At 45.8% G+C, this 14,334-nt stretch overlaps 1 protein-coding gene across 2 annotated transcripts in view; it reads left to right on the plus strand.

The window, feature by feature from the left end:
• The window catches only part of spata1 (spermatogenesis associated 1), a 78,504-nt gene that overhangs the window by 18,197 nt on the left and 45,973 nt on the right, over positions 1-14,334 (plus strand). For both annotated transcript variants that reach the window (XM_072574825.1, XM_072574826.1), the window contains exons 2-3: positions 7,696-7,802; positions 13,397-13,514. In XM_072574825.1, coding sequence (XP_072430926.1) covers positions 7,696-7,802; positions 13,397-13,514 — 225 coding nt within the window. The remainder of the gene's footprint in view (positions 1-7,695; positions 7,803-13,396; positions 13,515-14,334) is intronic.

Below are 14,334 nucleotides of genomic sequence, written 5' to 3' on the forward strand. Positions count from 1 at the left end.
GTGCTTTTCCAGCACCACACTCTAGACTCTGGTCTCCAGTATCTGCGGTCCTCACTTTCACCTGTTTTCCTCATCAGTCTGTTCAGAGATATTTTGACTTACCTCTGGAGCAGGTGAGACTTGAATCCAGGTCTCTTGCCACTCTGTGGGTGAAACAGATTTTCCTAAAATCCCCTCTAAACCTTCAGCTCTTTCACAGTAAAAGGTTTCTCTCAAACGATCCTATCTGTACCCCTCAAAATCTGACACATCTCAATCAGGTCCCCCTTTCTGCTTTCTCTCCCTTAAGGAAAACAAAGCTCCATCCTGGGCAACCTCCCGGTGGATCTCCTCTGCACCCCCTCCAATGCAGTCACATCCTTCCTGTCGTGTGGTGACCACAATTGCACACAGTACTCCCACTGTGGCCTAATCAGTGATACAACTCCATCGTCACCTCAGAAAATCCTGGAGAAACTCAGCAGGTCTGGCAACATTGGTGGAGAGAGAGAGACAGAATTAATGTTTCAAATATGCCACGACCAGTTGTAAGTGCAGAAGTTCAAACCATATCAGACTTGAAATGTTAGCTCTGTTTCTCTCTCCACCGTTGCTGCCAGACCTGCTGAGTTTCTCCAGCATTCTGTGTTCGATTCAGGTTTCCAGCATCTGCAGTATTTTGCTTTTATTTGTTGAGACCTTTTTGCTTTTGTATTCAATGCCTAGCAGATCAGGCTAGAAGGGCTGAATGGCCTATTCCACTCCTATTTTCTATGTTTGACTAACAAAGGCAAGCATCCTACATGCCTCCTTAACCCCCTTAATTGCCTGTCCTGTTGGCTTCAGGATCTATGGATGCACAGCAAGGTCCCTCTGATCCTCTGTATTCCCATAGTCCTACCATTCAATGTATGCTGCCTGGTCTTGTTAGTCCTCCCATAATGCATCACTGTGCACATTTCCAGCCTAAGTTACATTTGTGATAGTTGAGCACATCTGACCATCCTGATGTCAAAGGCTTTCTTCCTTGCTATTTACTGCACCACTGATTTTCATGTTATCGTTTAGAATCTCCAGCATTAGTTAAGAATATGTCACTCTTCAGTAGTTCCAGCCCATTACTTCAATGAAGGGAAATAACCCATTATTTTCATTTGGTGGCATCTATAGGAGAAAGCAGAGTTAATATTTCGGGTCCAGTGACCCGTCAGAACTGACAAGGTCACTCAACTTGAAATGTGGCTTTCTATCCACAGATGCTGCCAGACCTGCTGAGTTTTTCTAGTAATTCCTGTTTTTGTTTCAGATTTCCAGCATCTGCGGATCTTTGTTTTACTACCTTAATTTTGTTTGATTTGGTTTATTTATTGTCACCTGGATCTCGTTACAAAATACGGTGAAAAGTGTTGCATTGGTGTTGCCATTTTCCAGCGCCGCCTTAAAACACAGAAAATAAAACGAAACATAGAGTATAAAGGCAGAAAAATGAAGAAGTAGATTAGATTCCCTACAGTGTGGAAACAGGCCCTTCAGCCCAACCAGTCCTCTGAAGAGTAACCCACCCAGACCCATTTCCCTCTGACTAATGCACCTGATACTATGGGCAATTTAGCATAGTCAATTCGCCTGACCTGCAGGAGGAAACCCACACAGATCCAGGACAAATGTGCAAACTCCACACCGACCGTCACCCAAGGCTAGAATTGAACCTGGAACCCTGGTGCTGTGAGGCAGCACTGCAAACCACTGAGCCACCGTGCCACCCACAAGCAAAGGCAAATAAAGGACGTGCTCACTGTTACAGTCCAACTCGGTAATGGGCCTGGTGGCCAGGCACGAATCCCCTTTCATGGTGTTGCTAACCACTGGAACCTGGGTCACTGCTGTTCAACACCATCTCTCCTCTACCGATGCCCTCACCACCACGAGTCCTCGCCAACATCGATGCTGCCAGGTACCGCACTGGCCCGAATCCAACTCCGCTGTCACCATGAGTCCGCTTTGGGCTTATTCGGCAAAGATTGTATTTGCCTTTTTAAAACTTTCTTTCATGGAATGTAAACCAGGCTGGCGAGGGGTTTGTTACCCATCTCTGATTGACTGGCCAGAGATACTGTCAGGACATAGTGACAGGGAGATGGCTGAGATTGGCAGGGTATCTATCTTACCCCTAGACGTACCCCTGGCCAGCCTGACAGTTGAATGGTCACCATTGAGAAAGAAAATGTGTTTGACCAAAGAATCCCTGAATTCTTCTGGCACCGGAGGAAGTGATTAGGCCCATTGTGCCTGCATCATTATCGAGTGCTCTTTCCATGTACCCCATCACATAATTTTTATCCAGATAATTATCCAATGCACCATTGAAAGGTTAAACATAGAATATCTGACTAAATACATCTAATGGTGTTGTGGATACATTATGACAAGCTACCTTTAATTCCAATACTTATTCAGAAATCTTATAGAAAATTAAATACTGAAACAATGATTTAAACTTTATTACATGTAGCAACTAAAATAGGACCCCATCAAGGAGGCAAGTTAAGTCACACAGCTCTTACTGGCTATTAGTCAATGAATGGTGGATTTTTGCTACAATTCCAACCTGTCTCATGGATGATTTTGGGATAGTGTAGGGGGACGAGCTGAGAATAGTTCACAGGTCGGCGCAGCATCGAGGGCCAGAGGGCCTGTTCTGCGCTGTATTGTTCTATGTTCTATGTATCTGGATGTTTCCAGGGTTTGACCTGTGTGCTATGTGGCTGTCCACAGATCTGCTGCTGAAGAATCTCGAATTCTGCTCGGATTCTCTGCTTTGTTAAGTTCTGAAAACACCAAGTCTGTAACTTGCTTTCTTATCAGGAATGAAAACCATCTGCTTTCAACCAAGCTTCTCGGTTCCTTGATACATTCAGTATTTGCCGTCTAAAACACAGTCTGTCCTGCCATTAACTCCTTAAATTCTTCTGCATGCCAATCATTTGTCCTGGTAGCATAAGGCAGCTAGTTATCAAGCAGTTGTTAAAACAACTTGTTTACGTAGCTTCAAATCCTTCTTTTCCCCGGGCTAGCTAATTGCTTTCAATTCCTTTTTAACAGTTAAAAATCACACAACACCAGGTTATAGTCCAACAGGTTTTTAACAGTTGTCCTTGTCCCTTTCAGCACAGGAGACAGTTTATTCCAGGAAGAGTTATTTCTAATTCTTTCAATCCCTGAACACTTATTAATGTTCTGGAGTTTACAGGATGACAATGGGAACCTTCAAGAGGGAGATACTTTCTGGACTGGACAATGTGATTGCAATGGACCAGGTTGGAGGTTAGAATCTTGCTCCCCATTGTCTTACACAGGACTAACTCTAAAGTCCTGAATAATTATTCATGCAAAAGGAGTGGTGACCTGCCTTCTTTAACTGAGGTAAAAATCACACAACACCAGGTTATAGTCCAACAGGTTTAATTGGAAGCACTAGCTTTCGGAGCGCTGCTCCTTCATCAGGTGGTTGTGGAGAATAAGATCGTAAGACACAGAATTTATAGCAAAAGTTTACAGTGTGATGTAACTGAAATTATACATTGAAAAATACCTTGATTGTTTGTTGAGTCTTTTATCCATTCGAATCCCATGACAGTTTTACTTCTTTCATGTGTAAATCACAAAACTTTTTTGTAAAAGTTGCACTCTCAGGTTAACTGTAACAATTGGTGTCAGCTAGACAATATGTTGAAGGTGTTAGCCCCCTGTGTTCTCTGTGCCATAATGTTTAGACTGATTGTAATGTAAAAGGTGAGATGACAGAGTCTTACATGAATTCATGCAGTTTTTGAGCAAAGTACAATGTAACTCTGCAAGTCCAAATTCACCCCACAAACATGTGTGTGTATGTGTGTGTGTGTGTCTGGGTTGGGGGGGTTGTGAGTGTGAGAGAGAGTGTGTATGTGAGTGTAGGTTGTCTTAAGTCTGTGAGGGTGTGTGTGTGTGCGTGTGTCTGTGTGTGTGTGTGTGTCTGGGGTGTCTGTGAGAGAGTGTGTAAATGTGCGTGCGTGAATGTAGAGTGGTCTGAGTCTCTGAGAGGATGCATGTGGGAGTGTGTGTGTCTGTAAGGGTGTGTGTGAGTGTCTGTGTGTGTGTCTGTGTATATCTGTGTGTGTATAGGAGTGCCTGTGTATAGGACTGCCTGAGTGTGTGTATAGTGCAATGCTGGTCACCCATAGTGTGACATGAACCCAAGGTCCCGGTTGAGGCCCTCCCTGTGGGTACCGAACTTAGCTATCAGCCTCTGTTCAGCCACTTTTCCCTGCTGCCTGTCTCGAAGTCCGCCTTGGAGGATGGTCACCCGAAGTTCTGAGGTCAAATGTCCTGGACCACCGAAGTTCCCCAACTGTCTGTTGATTGTTGTGCAGTGTCGATTCATCTGTTGCTGTACCCTTTGCTCGGTTTCCCCAATGTACCATGTCTCAGGGCATCCTTGCCTGCAACGTATAAGATAGACAACGTTGGCTGAGTCACCTGCCACGTACATGGTGGGAGGTGTTCCCATGTGTAATGGTGGTATCCATATCCACACTCTGACACGTCTTGCAGTGCTTATCATAACAGGGTTGTATGGAGTTGTCCTGAAAGCCGGGCAGCTTGCTACGAACAATGATCTGTTTGAGGTTTGGCGGTTGCTTAAAGGCGAGCAGTGGAGGTGTGGGGAAGGTCTTGGCGAGGTGCTCATCCTCATTGATAATGTGTTGCAGATCACGAAAAACATGGCGTAAGTTTTCAGTTCCTGGGAAGTACTGGACAACGAAGGGTCCCCTATTGGTTGCAGTTCATGTCTGTCTCCTGAGGAGGTCATTATGGTTCCATGCTGTGCCATGTCGGAACTGGAAATCGATGAGTTGAGCATCATATCCTGTTCTTATGAGGACATCCTTGAGTACTTCCAGGCACCTGTCACATTCCTCCTCATCTGAACAGCTCCTGGGTATGCAAAGGGCTTGTCCATAGGGGATGGCTGTTTTAATATGTTTAGGATGGAAGCTGGAGAAGTGTAGCATCATGAGGTTATCCGTGGGCTTGCGGTACACTGAGGTGCTGAGGTGTATGTATCCAAGAATGAGACTGAATCTGAAGAGTAGTTCATGGTCAGTCTGATGGGGGGATGAAACTTGTTGATATCACTGTGTTGTTGTTTCAGTGACTCCTCGCCATGGGACCAGTGGAGGAAAATGTTACCAATGTATCTGGTATGTAGCATTGGTCAGAGGTCCTATGCAGCAACATATTGGGGTGCAAATTTGGTCCTCATAGCTGTTCCATGTGTCTGGATGAAGAGCTGGTTGTCAAAGGTGAAGATGTTGCGATCGAGGATGAAGCGATGAATTGTAGGACGGTGCTCGGAGATTGGCAGTTGTTGGTGTTGAGTACTGAGGCTGTTGCAGTGATGCTGTTGTCATGAGGAATGCCGGTGTAGAGTACCCAAACATCCATCGTGATGAGGAATGTTCCCGGTTCGACTCGTCCGTGGGTGCTGAGTTTCTGTAAGAAATCTTTAGTGTCGTGACAGAAGCTGTGGGTTCCCTACACAATGCATTTCAAGATGCCCTCATCATAGCCAGAGAGGTTCTCACACAGGGTTCCATTGCCTGATAAAATGAAATGTCCAAATGCGTTGGCTTTGTGTACCTTCAGAAGTCCCCTATTCAAGAAGTACATGGGTTGAGAGTGCTTAGGGTACTCTGAAGGACTGGATCAAGATCTTCATCAATCTGTTTAGTTCATGGGTGAGTTCTTTGGTGGAATCAGTTGGTAGTTCTCTGTAGTGCTCCTGGTTGTTCAGTTGTCGGTCCACTTCCTTGCAGTAGACCATTCTGTTCTGAATGATGATGGCTCCTCCTTTGTCTGCTGGTTGATGACAATGTTTTGAGAGTGTGGATGGTGTTATGTTGTGATCGGGTGATGCTTTGCTCCACCTTGTGAGTGCGGCTGATGAATCTGACATTTACACGTTTCCTGATGGTTTGAGCAGACATGTCCAGTCCAGGGCTGCGGCCCTCTGGTGGGTTCCAAATCAACTCCTTCTTTGGTGACTCCATCACGGAACTCTCTGATGACTGCACAGGTTCGTCGATTGTCTCACTGGAGTTCTTGAACTTCTTCAACTGCTGCAGTCCATTGTAGACCCACAATGCTGTTAGTGAGGGAATTCGAAGATTTTGACCCAGTGACACTGAAGGAGCAGCGATATATTTCCAAGTCAGGATGGTGAGTGGGTTGGAGGGGAACCTGAAGGTGGTGGTGTTCCCATGTATCTGTTGCATTTGTCCAACTGGATGGTAGAGGTTGTGGGTTTGGAATTTGCTATTGAAGGAGCCTTTGTAAGTTTCTGCAGTGCATCTTGTAGGTAACGTATACTGCAACTACTGAGTGTCAGCAGTGGAGGGAATGGATGTTTGTGGGTGTGGTGCCAATCAAGCAGGCAGCTTTATCCTGGATGGTGTGAAGGATTGTCTGTTCTTGATCTCTCTCCTGGCCTGAGACATGGTGACCCTCAGGTTAAACTGCTACCAGTCCTCTCCCACTCAGGAGAGAGAGTAACCTTGTGGTCTGGTCAGACTATAGCGACTTTAGCCTTGCATACAAAACAAGCAGTATCCAAAATTTTCCTTTGAGAGTGATACAACATGACATTCCCTTGACTCGATACTGTGGAGGAGCTCATGTGATTTGTGATTACGTTGGGATCTTTCACAGAACCTCTGTGATACTCGTTCAGCCTTCACTTTGTGAACCCAGGTTGCCAATCTAACACTGATAAACAATAGCTGATTTGATTTATTGTTGTCACATGTACCCCGGTACAGTGAAAAGTTTTGTTTTGCATGCAGTATACAAAGTGCATTAAGGTAACAGGACAGAGCGAGGAATACAATGTTACAGCTGCAGAGGATGTGCACAGAGAGAGAGATCAACATTAAATTTAAAATTTGAGAGGACCATTCAGAAGTCTAATAACAGCAGGGGAAGAAGCTGTTCTTGAATCGGTGGAGTCGTGTGTTTAAGCTTTTGCATCTTCTGCCTGACGGAAGAGATTGGAGAATGTAATTGGGGTGGGAGGGGTCTTTCATAATTAGATTAGATTCCCCACAGTATGGAAACAGGCCATTCATCCTGAGGTAGCAGCACTAACCACCGTGCCACCCTGCAGACCAATCCTTTCACAGTAGTCCAGTATTGCAGTGCTGGTTAGCTCAGTTGGCTGGTTAGTGACACCAACAAAGTGGGTTCAGTTCCTGCCCTGAGCTGAGGTTACCTGTCCCCTTGCCTGAAGTGACCCTTGGGTTAAACACCAGTTGCCTCTTGCTCTACTGAAAGAAAGGGACTGTATAAACTTCATCTTTACCTTGTAGCACTGCAATTAAATTGTTCCATGGCCATTTACCTCAATGAGCTGAATGTCTGGTATTTGGTGCAGAGTGAGAGAATTGTGCTGTGGTCTAGAAGGACTATGGCAACTTTAAACTTTTTAAATTGCCCAGTTGAGAGAGCAGCTTAATCCCAGCAGTGATTTAAACCCATAATAGGCATTTCTTTTGTAACTGTGATTGACTTTACTGAATATAATTAGCATCCTTTGTTATTCAAGTTATTGAGTGTATTAGTGTCAAATTACATTGCCGGAGTATTGTGTATTCACAGTGCTGTTATTACAAACTGTTTCAGGTCATAGAGCTTCATGTTTTCTATGTCCCAACGGAATTGTGGAACAGTAAGTTGAATACAGTTTCCAACCATGCCATAAACAAGTTCATCTCGGCAGGGTTCATCAGGTAAGGATTAATGCTGATTTTTTGCTCTAAGTCTCTGTTGGCGATGCAGTCCAATAGCGGTCGCCTGGCCAGGTTTGGGAGTTTCCAGTTTGAGGGCTTTAGCTGCATCCTCGTTACCAGGGAGGGGCAATCCCTTTACACGTCCATCCCCCATCAGGATGGTCTCAGGGCTCTCTGCGTCTTCCTGGAACAAAGGCCTGAACTGTCCTTACCCACCAGCACCTTGCTCCATCTGGCTAAGCCTGTCCCCACCCTCAACAACTTCTCCTTTAACTCCTCTCATTTTCTTCAGCTCAGAGGGGTGGCCATGGGTACACGCATGGGCCCCAGTTACACCTGTCTCTTCATGGAGCATGTGGAACTGTCCTACTCCAATCCCCACCCATAACTCTTTCTCCACTGTATCAATGATATCATCAATGCCACATACACATTCCCCTACCCGCTCCTGTCCACTTCCCATAGGGATCATTCCCTCCGGGATACCCCTGGTCCACTCTTCCGCCACTCCTAATGCACCCCTCGCAACTGCCGAAGGTGTAACACCTGCCTATTTACCTTCCCCCTCCACAATGTCCAAGGGCCCAAACACACCTTCCAGGTGAAGCAGCACTTTACCTGCCCTTCCCACAATATAGTCTCCTGTATCCACTGCTCACAATGTGGTCTCCTCTACATTGGGGAGATGAAGTCTCGACTGGGTGACAGCTTCACAGAACATCTATGTTCTGCCCGCAAAAATGACCCTGAGCTTCCAGTTGCCTGCCACTCCAACACACTACCTTGTTCCCTGCCCAACATCTCTGTCTCAGCCTTGCTGCAGTGCTCCAGTGAAGCTCAGTGCAAGCTGGAAGAACAGCACTTCATTTTCCGCTTGGCAACCCTGCATCCTTCAGGACTCAAGATCACGTTCAACAATCTTAGAGCCTGAGGCATTGTCTCCCATGCCCTTACCCCAACCCCCACACACCAGGCCTTGTCATCCCATGGGCTGCTACCACAAACAGTCCACTGTCAGCCACTGATGGTCCCCATTAACAGCTACTCATTCTCCCAGGCAGACCTTTACCCATTCCTTTGTCTATTCAACTGTGTTTTTTTCTCTCTCTCTCTGGGCTCTATCTCCACCTTGTTTACTGCCCCTCCCAATCCCATCTTTAGCATATACACCTACCCTTTCCCAGCTACAATAGGCTCTGAGGAAGGGTCACTCGACCCGAAACTTTAACTGCTTTCTCTCCACAGATGCTGTCAGATCTGAAGAGCATTTCCGGTAATTTCTGCTTTTGTTTCAAGTTTGTGTTTCACTGTGTGAAATTGTATTCCCTCTTCCATTCTTTAAAGAGCTCGCTCCTCAGCTTTGGGCACCACTTTGGTCTCCCGTGGCAGAGCTTTTGGCATTGGGGGGTAGGAGAGGCTGTGATGCAGGGGTCCGAGAATCTCCGTTACGGGCCTGTTCCTAAGCCTGGTCAAGTTCACTACTCAGAGATCCAGGCTAGAGGTAACCTTGGCAACAGTTGATCTGTTGCCTGTCTTTCTTGTAGGGTCTAGACTGCTTTTTGTTGCACGCAGAAAGCCAGGACTGAAGTCTGACTGCAACAGGGAGGTGTCTCTCGACAGTCCAAGTGAAGGGGAGTTTATGTGCTCAGAGAAATGGTGGTACAGTGACTCATTGGTTAGGACTGCTATCTCACAGAACCAGCGACCTGGGTTCAATTCAACTCTCGGGTGACTGTTTGTGTGGAGTTTGAACATTGTCCCCATGTCTCCGTGGATTTCCTCTGGGTGCTCTGGTTTCCTCACACAGTCCAAAGATGTGCAGGTTAGGGAGGATTGGTCATGCTAAATAGCCCATAGTGTTCAGGGATGTGCAGACTAGGTGAATTAGCCATGGGAAATGCAGGATTATGGGGGTGGGTTTAGGTAGGATGCTCTTCCGGCAGTCAGTGTACACCTGATGGGCCAAATGGCCTGTTTCCGTACTGTAGGGATTCTATGAAAAGTTTGTCTCAGTCTCAATTTGGCAACATGATTTGTTCTGGTTTAGTTTTGGACAGGGTTGGGTAGTAGAGCTTGGGCTGGGGAAAGAAAGCAATGAGGCAAAGTGAGGACTGCAGATGCTGGAAACCAGAGTTTAGATCAGAGTGGTGCTGGAAAAGCACAGCAGGTCAGGCAGCATCTGAGGAGCAGGAAAATCGACGTTTCGGGCAAAAGCCCTTCATCAGGGATAGAGGCAGGGAGCCTCCAGGGTGGAGAGATCAATGATCCCAGTCTTCCAAACGTTTAATATTTCTGCTCATCCAGTGCTGCATGTCGGATTAGCAGCCTGTGAGTATGGCAACAGTAAAAAAGTTGGTGGTGAGGTAGAGCTGTGTGAGCAAGTGTGTGAAAATGAACATTGGATTGGAGTTTTGCTGTCCAAGGGCAGTGTGTAGATGAGAAAAGGGAGGATCACTACCTGGGGGCAGGGACAGAGATGAGGAGGAATTTGTTTGCTCCCTGAGAGAATTTTTTTACCACAGAGGCTGGGCTGTTAAGTGGATCCAAGTAATGGAATGAGTGTGATCCTCTTACTGACACCGAAACAAGGCAGCTCGTGATTCAGTCATCGGCTTGTTTTATTGGATGCTTTCTTGGCCTATCTCTGAAAGGGCGAGATTAACCAGTGTAGGAACACATGCAAAACACATGCAAAAAGGAAGGTAAATAGAATTTTGACATTTATTACAAAAAGAATGGAGTATTAAAGTAGAGAAGTGTTGTTGTAATAGTGCTGGGCTTGGTGCAATCACCTCTGGAGTACTGCATTCAGTTTTGGTCTCTTAATTGAGGAGGGATATAGTTGTATTGGAGGCAGTTCAGTGGAGGTTCATAATTACTTCCAAAAATGAGGGGTTTGTCTTATGAAGAGAGATTCAGCAGTTTAGGCCTATACCGACGAGAATTTAGAAGGGTGAGAGGAGATCTGATTGAGGTATATGTAGTGAATGTAACAAAGTCAGTCAGCTGGACATTTTGTTGACTTACTTATTCACAGGATGAGGGCATTGCTCGTTAGGCCAACATTTATTGCCCATCCCTATTTGCTCAGAGGGCAGTTAAGAGTCAACTAATTGCTGTGGGTCTGGAGTCACAGATAGACCAAACCAGGAAAGGATAGCAGTTTCCTCCCCTAAAGGGGATTAGTGAACCATAGTCATAGTAATAGAGTGCAGTAATAGAATGCGGAAAAGGCCCTTCGGCCCATCAGGTTTGCACTGACATGAGTATCACTAAAGATGCACTAACCCAAATCTCCTGCACTTGTCCCATATCCTTGAATATTACGATATTTCAAGTGCTCACCCAGTTATTTTTTGAAGGTTGTAAGGTTTCCAGCCCCATTACTGTCCCAGGCAGCGCATTCCAGATTCCCACCACCTGCTGAGTGAAAAAGTTTCTCAAATCTCCTCTAAATCTCACAGTAAAACAATAGAATCATTGAACAGTAACTAAATGGGTTTCTCTGGAAGTCAACGGTGAATTCATGTTTATCATTAAACTCTTAATTCCAGATTGCTATTGAATTCAAATTCCACCATCTGCCCTGGAACTCTGACTCTGGTGATAATTTATATATTTTTTTAATAGTCATTAATGGGATGAGGGCGTTGCTGGCTGACCCAGCATTTTTTGCCCTAACCCAATTGACCAAAGGGCAGTTAAGAGTCAACCACATTGCTGTGGGTCTGGAGTCACACGTAGGCCAACCAGATAAGGATGGCAGATTTCCTTCCCTAAAGGACATTACTGAACCAGATGGGCTTTTCCAACAATCGATACACAGTCATCATTAGATTGTTACTTCCAAATTTTAGTGACTTAAAATTCCACCATCCGCAGTGATGTGATTCGAAGCCAGGTCCCAAGAACATTCCCTGGATCTGTGGATTAATAAGATGAGTGTGGTGATGGAAAAGCACAGCAGGTCAGGCAGCATCAAAGGAGCAGAAACATCGACATTTCGGGCAAAAACCCTTCATCAGGAATCTCTGGATTAACAGTCCAGCATTGATAACTCGGCCATCACCTCCACTGTATGTAGAATATGATTCCCCTGATTGGGGCTGCTAATCTGATCCAATGAAGAAGCCTTGGCTGATATATAAACACGTTTAGTGTCAAAGATACTCACAGTCTAGTGCCTGACTCTGTATAAGGCAGTACTGTAGTTAAGGACTCCCCAAACGTAAATAAAAGGTGACTTGGTGATGATGTCCCAGCCTTTGTGGAGTTATTTCAGTGTGTACTGTACTCAGGAGAAAGTGAGGACTGCAGGTGCTGGAGATCAGAGCTGAAAAATGTGTTGCTGGAAAAGCGCAGCAGGTCAGGCAGCATCCAAGGAACAGGAGAATCGACGTTTCAGGCATAAGCCCTTCTTCAGGAATGAGAGCTGAAGAAGGGCTTATGCCCGAAACGTCGATTCTCCTGCTCCTTGGATGCTGCCTGACCTGCTGCGCTTTACCAGCAACATATTTTTCAGCTCTCTACTGCACTCAGTCAAAGGGAAGAGAGAGAGAGAAAAATGTCCTTCATCAGAATGGCTGACCAAGTGACTCTCCCCATCTTACCACCTGCCCTGGGGTTTTGGAGGAATTCAGAGAATTAACCTGTTTGGCCATTTTACAAACACTCCCCTTCCTGGGCCATGAAATCCCGGAGTGGGATTTGAACCCGGAGTCTCTGGCTCGGGGTGAGGAAGCTGCCACTGTCCTTCAAGAGTGGCAGGAGTGGAAGTTGCCCTGATTGATCCTGAGGGGTTGCCTCCGAGGCATCATCCAATCTAATATCGCCTTGTGAGGTTTCTATTCCAGATCCCTTTTTTAATAAATATCTTCATGGGATGCGGGTGTCACTGGCTAGGCCAACATTTATTGCCCTTCCGTAATTGCCCAGAGGACGGTTAGGAGTCAGCGTGGTCTGAAGTCTTCATTGGCCAGACCAGGTAAGAACAGCAGATTTTTTTCCTTAAAAGGCATTAGTGAACCAGATGAATTTTTATAACAGTGGATAATGGAAGCAGTCTCTCCGGCCGATCGAGTCCACGCTGACCCTCCGAAGAGCATCTCACCTCCGTACCTTTGTGACCCTGCATTTCCCATGGCTCATCCACCTAACCTACACATCCCTGGACACTATGGGCAATTCACCAAACCTGCACATCCTTTGACTGTGGGAAGAAACCAGAGCACCTGGAGGGAACCCATGCAGACATGGGGAGAATGTGCAAACTCCACACAGACAGTTGCCTGAGCCTGGAATTGAACCAAGGTTCCTGGCACTGTGGAGGCAGTGGTGCTAACCACTGAGCCACCATATAAGCCTAAATGGTCTCCATGAGGTGAGCTTTTAATTCCAGATTTTATAGAGTTCAATTTTATCATCTGCCATTGTGGGATTATCCTGAGGTTGACTGGATCAGTGTCACTATCATTTCCCCCATATTAATGAAAGTTGGAATTCCTGTAATTACTTTGTGTTCTGAGCATCAGGGAGAATGATTGATCAACGTTGGTGAAGCCAGAATTTCTGAATGCCTCATATCTCATTGGCAGAGTTTTACCTGAACTGAATCTGAAAACACTGAGGCAGCAGTTCGGAGACTTGCTTGGAGCTCGGACTGTCGATGGTACCTTTGCTTTCCTGAAATGTATTGGAAGGAGTTTAGCAGTGGTGAGTCATTGGCTGCCTGGCCTACATGAATGAATTCTGGTGTTTATGGGTTCAGAGGGGAGGGGGTGGATAGGGGTATGCATTACTGAATGGAATGGGGCTCAGGTCACTTTCAAATCCAACCATCACACACTGGTGTTGGTACACATGACTGTGATGCTTTTGGACTGTCGCGTAAAGTGAAAACCCTAACTATTCACCAATGCCCCTTAATAAAGGAGAACCTTTTGCCCCTCAAACCATCTACCCTCTGTGTGACTCCTGTGCCAACAGCCTCACTCTTAGCTTGTGCCATGTCCACCAGATAGACTGAATGACCGCTGAGCTGAACTGCTTCATAAACAAGGGGGTGAAAGATTATCAGGAAGATGCAGGAATGTAGAGTTGAGGTTAAAATCAGATCAGCCATGATCTTATTGAATGACGGAGCAACTAGGAGGAGTTTAGATCAGAGTGGTGCTGGAAAAGCACAGCAGGTCAGGCAGCATTCGAGGAGCAGGAAACTCAACGTTTCAGGCAAAAGCCCTTCATCAGGAATCAACTAGAAGGGCTGAGTGGCCGACTTAGAGTCATCGAGTCATGCAGCACAGAAACAGACCCTTCGGTCCAACTAGTCCATGCTAGATAATCCCAAACTAAACGATCATTCATACTTGAGTAATAGTCGAATTGTTTTGACTACTTTTTAGGGTTAAATCTATGGGGTCAACAATTACACGGATACTATTTTTGAGGGGCTGAAATTCATGCCAAAACTCATGCCATTTCATTAGCAGAATTCATACTGTGTCATTAGCAGAAGCCCAACTAATCTCTAAAT

The sequence above is a fragment of the Chiloscyllium punctatum genome, chromosome 7 (genome assembly GCF_047496795.1).
Source record: "Chiloscyllium punctatum isolate Juve2018m chromosome 7, sChiPun1.3, whole genome shotgun sequence".
NCBI classification, from domain to species: domain Eukaryota; kingdom Metazoa; phylum Chordata; class Chondrichthyes; order Orectolobiformes; family Hemiscylliidae; genus Chiloscyllium; species Chiloscyllium punctatum.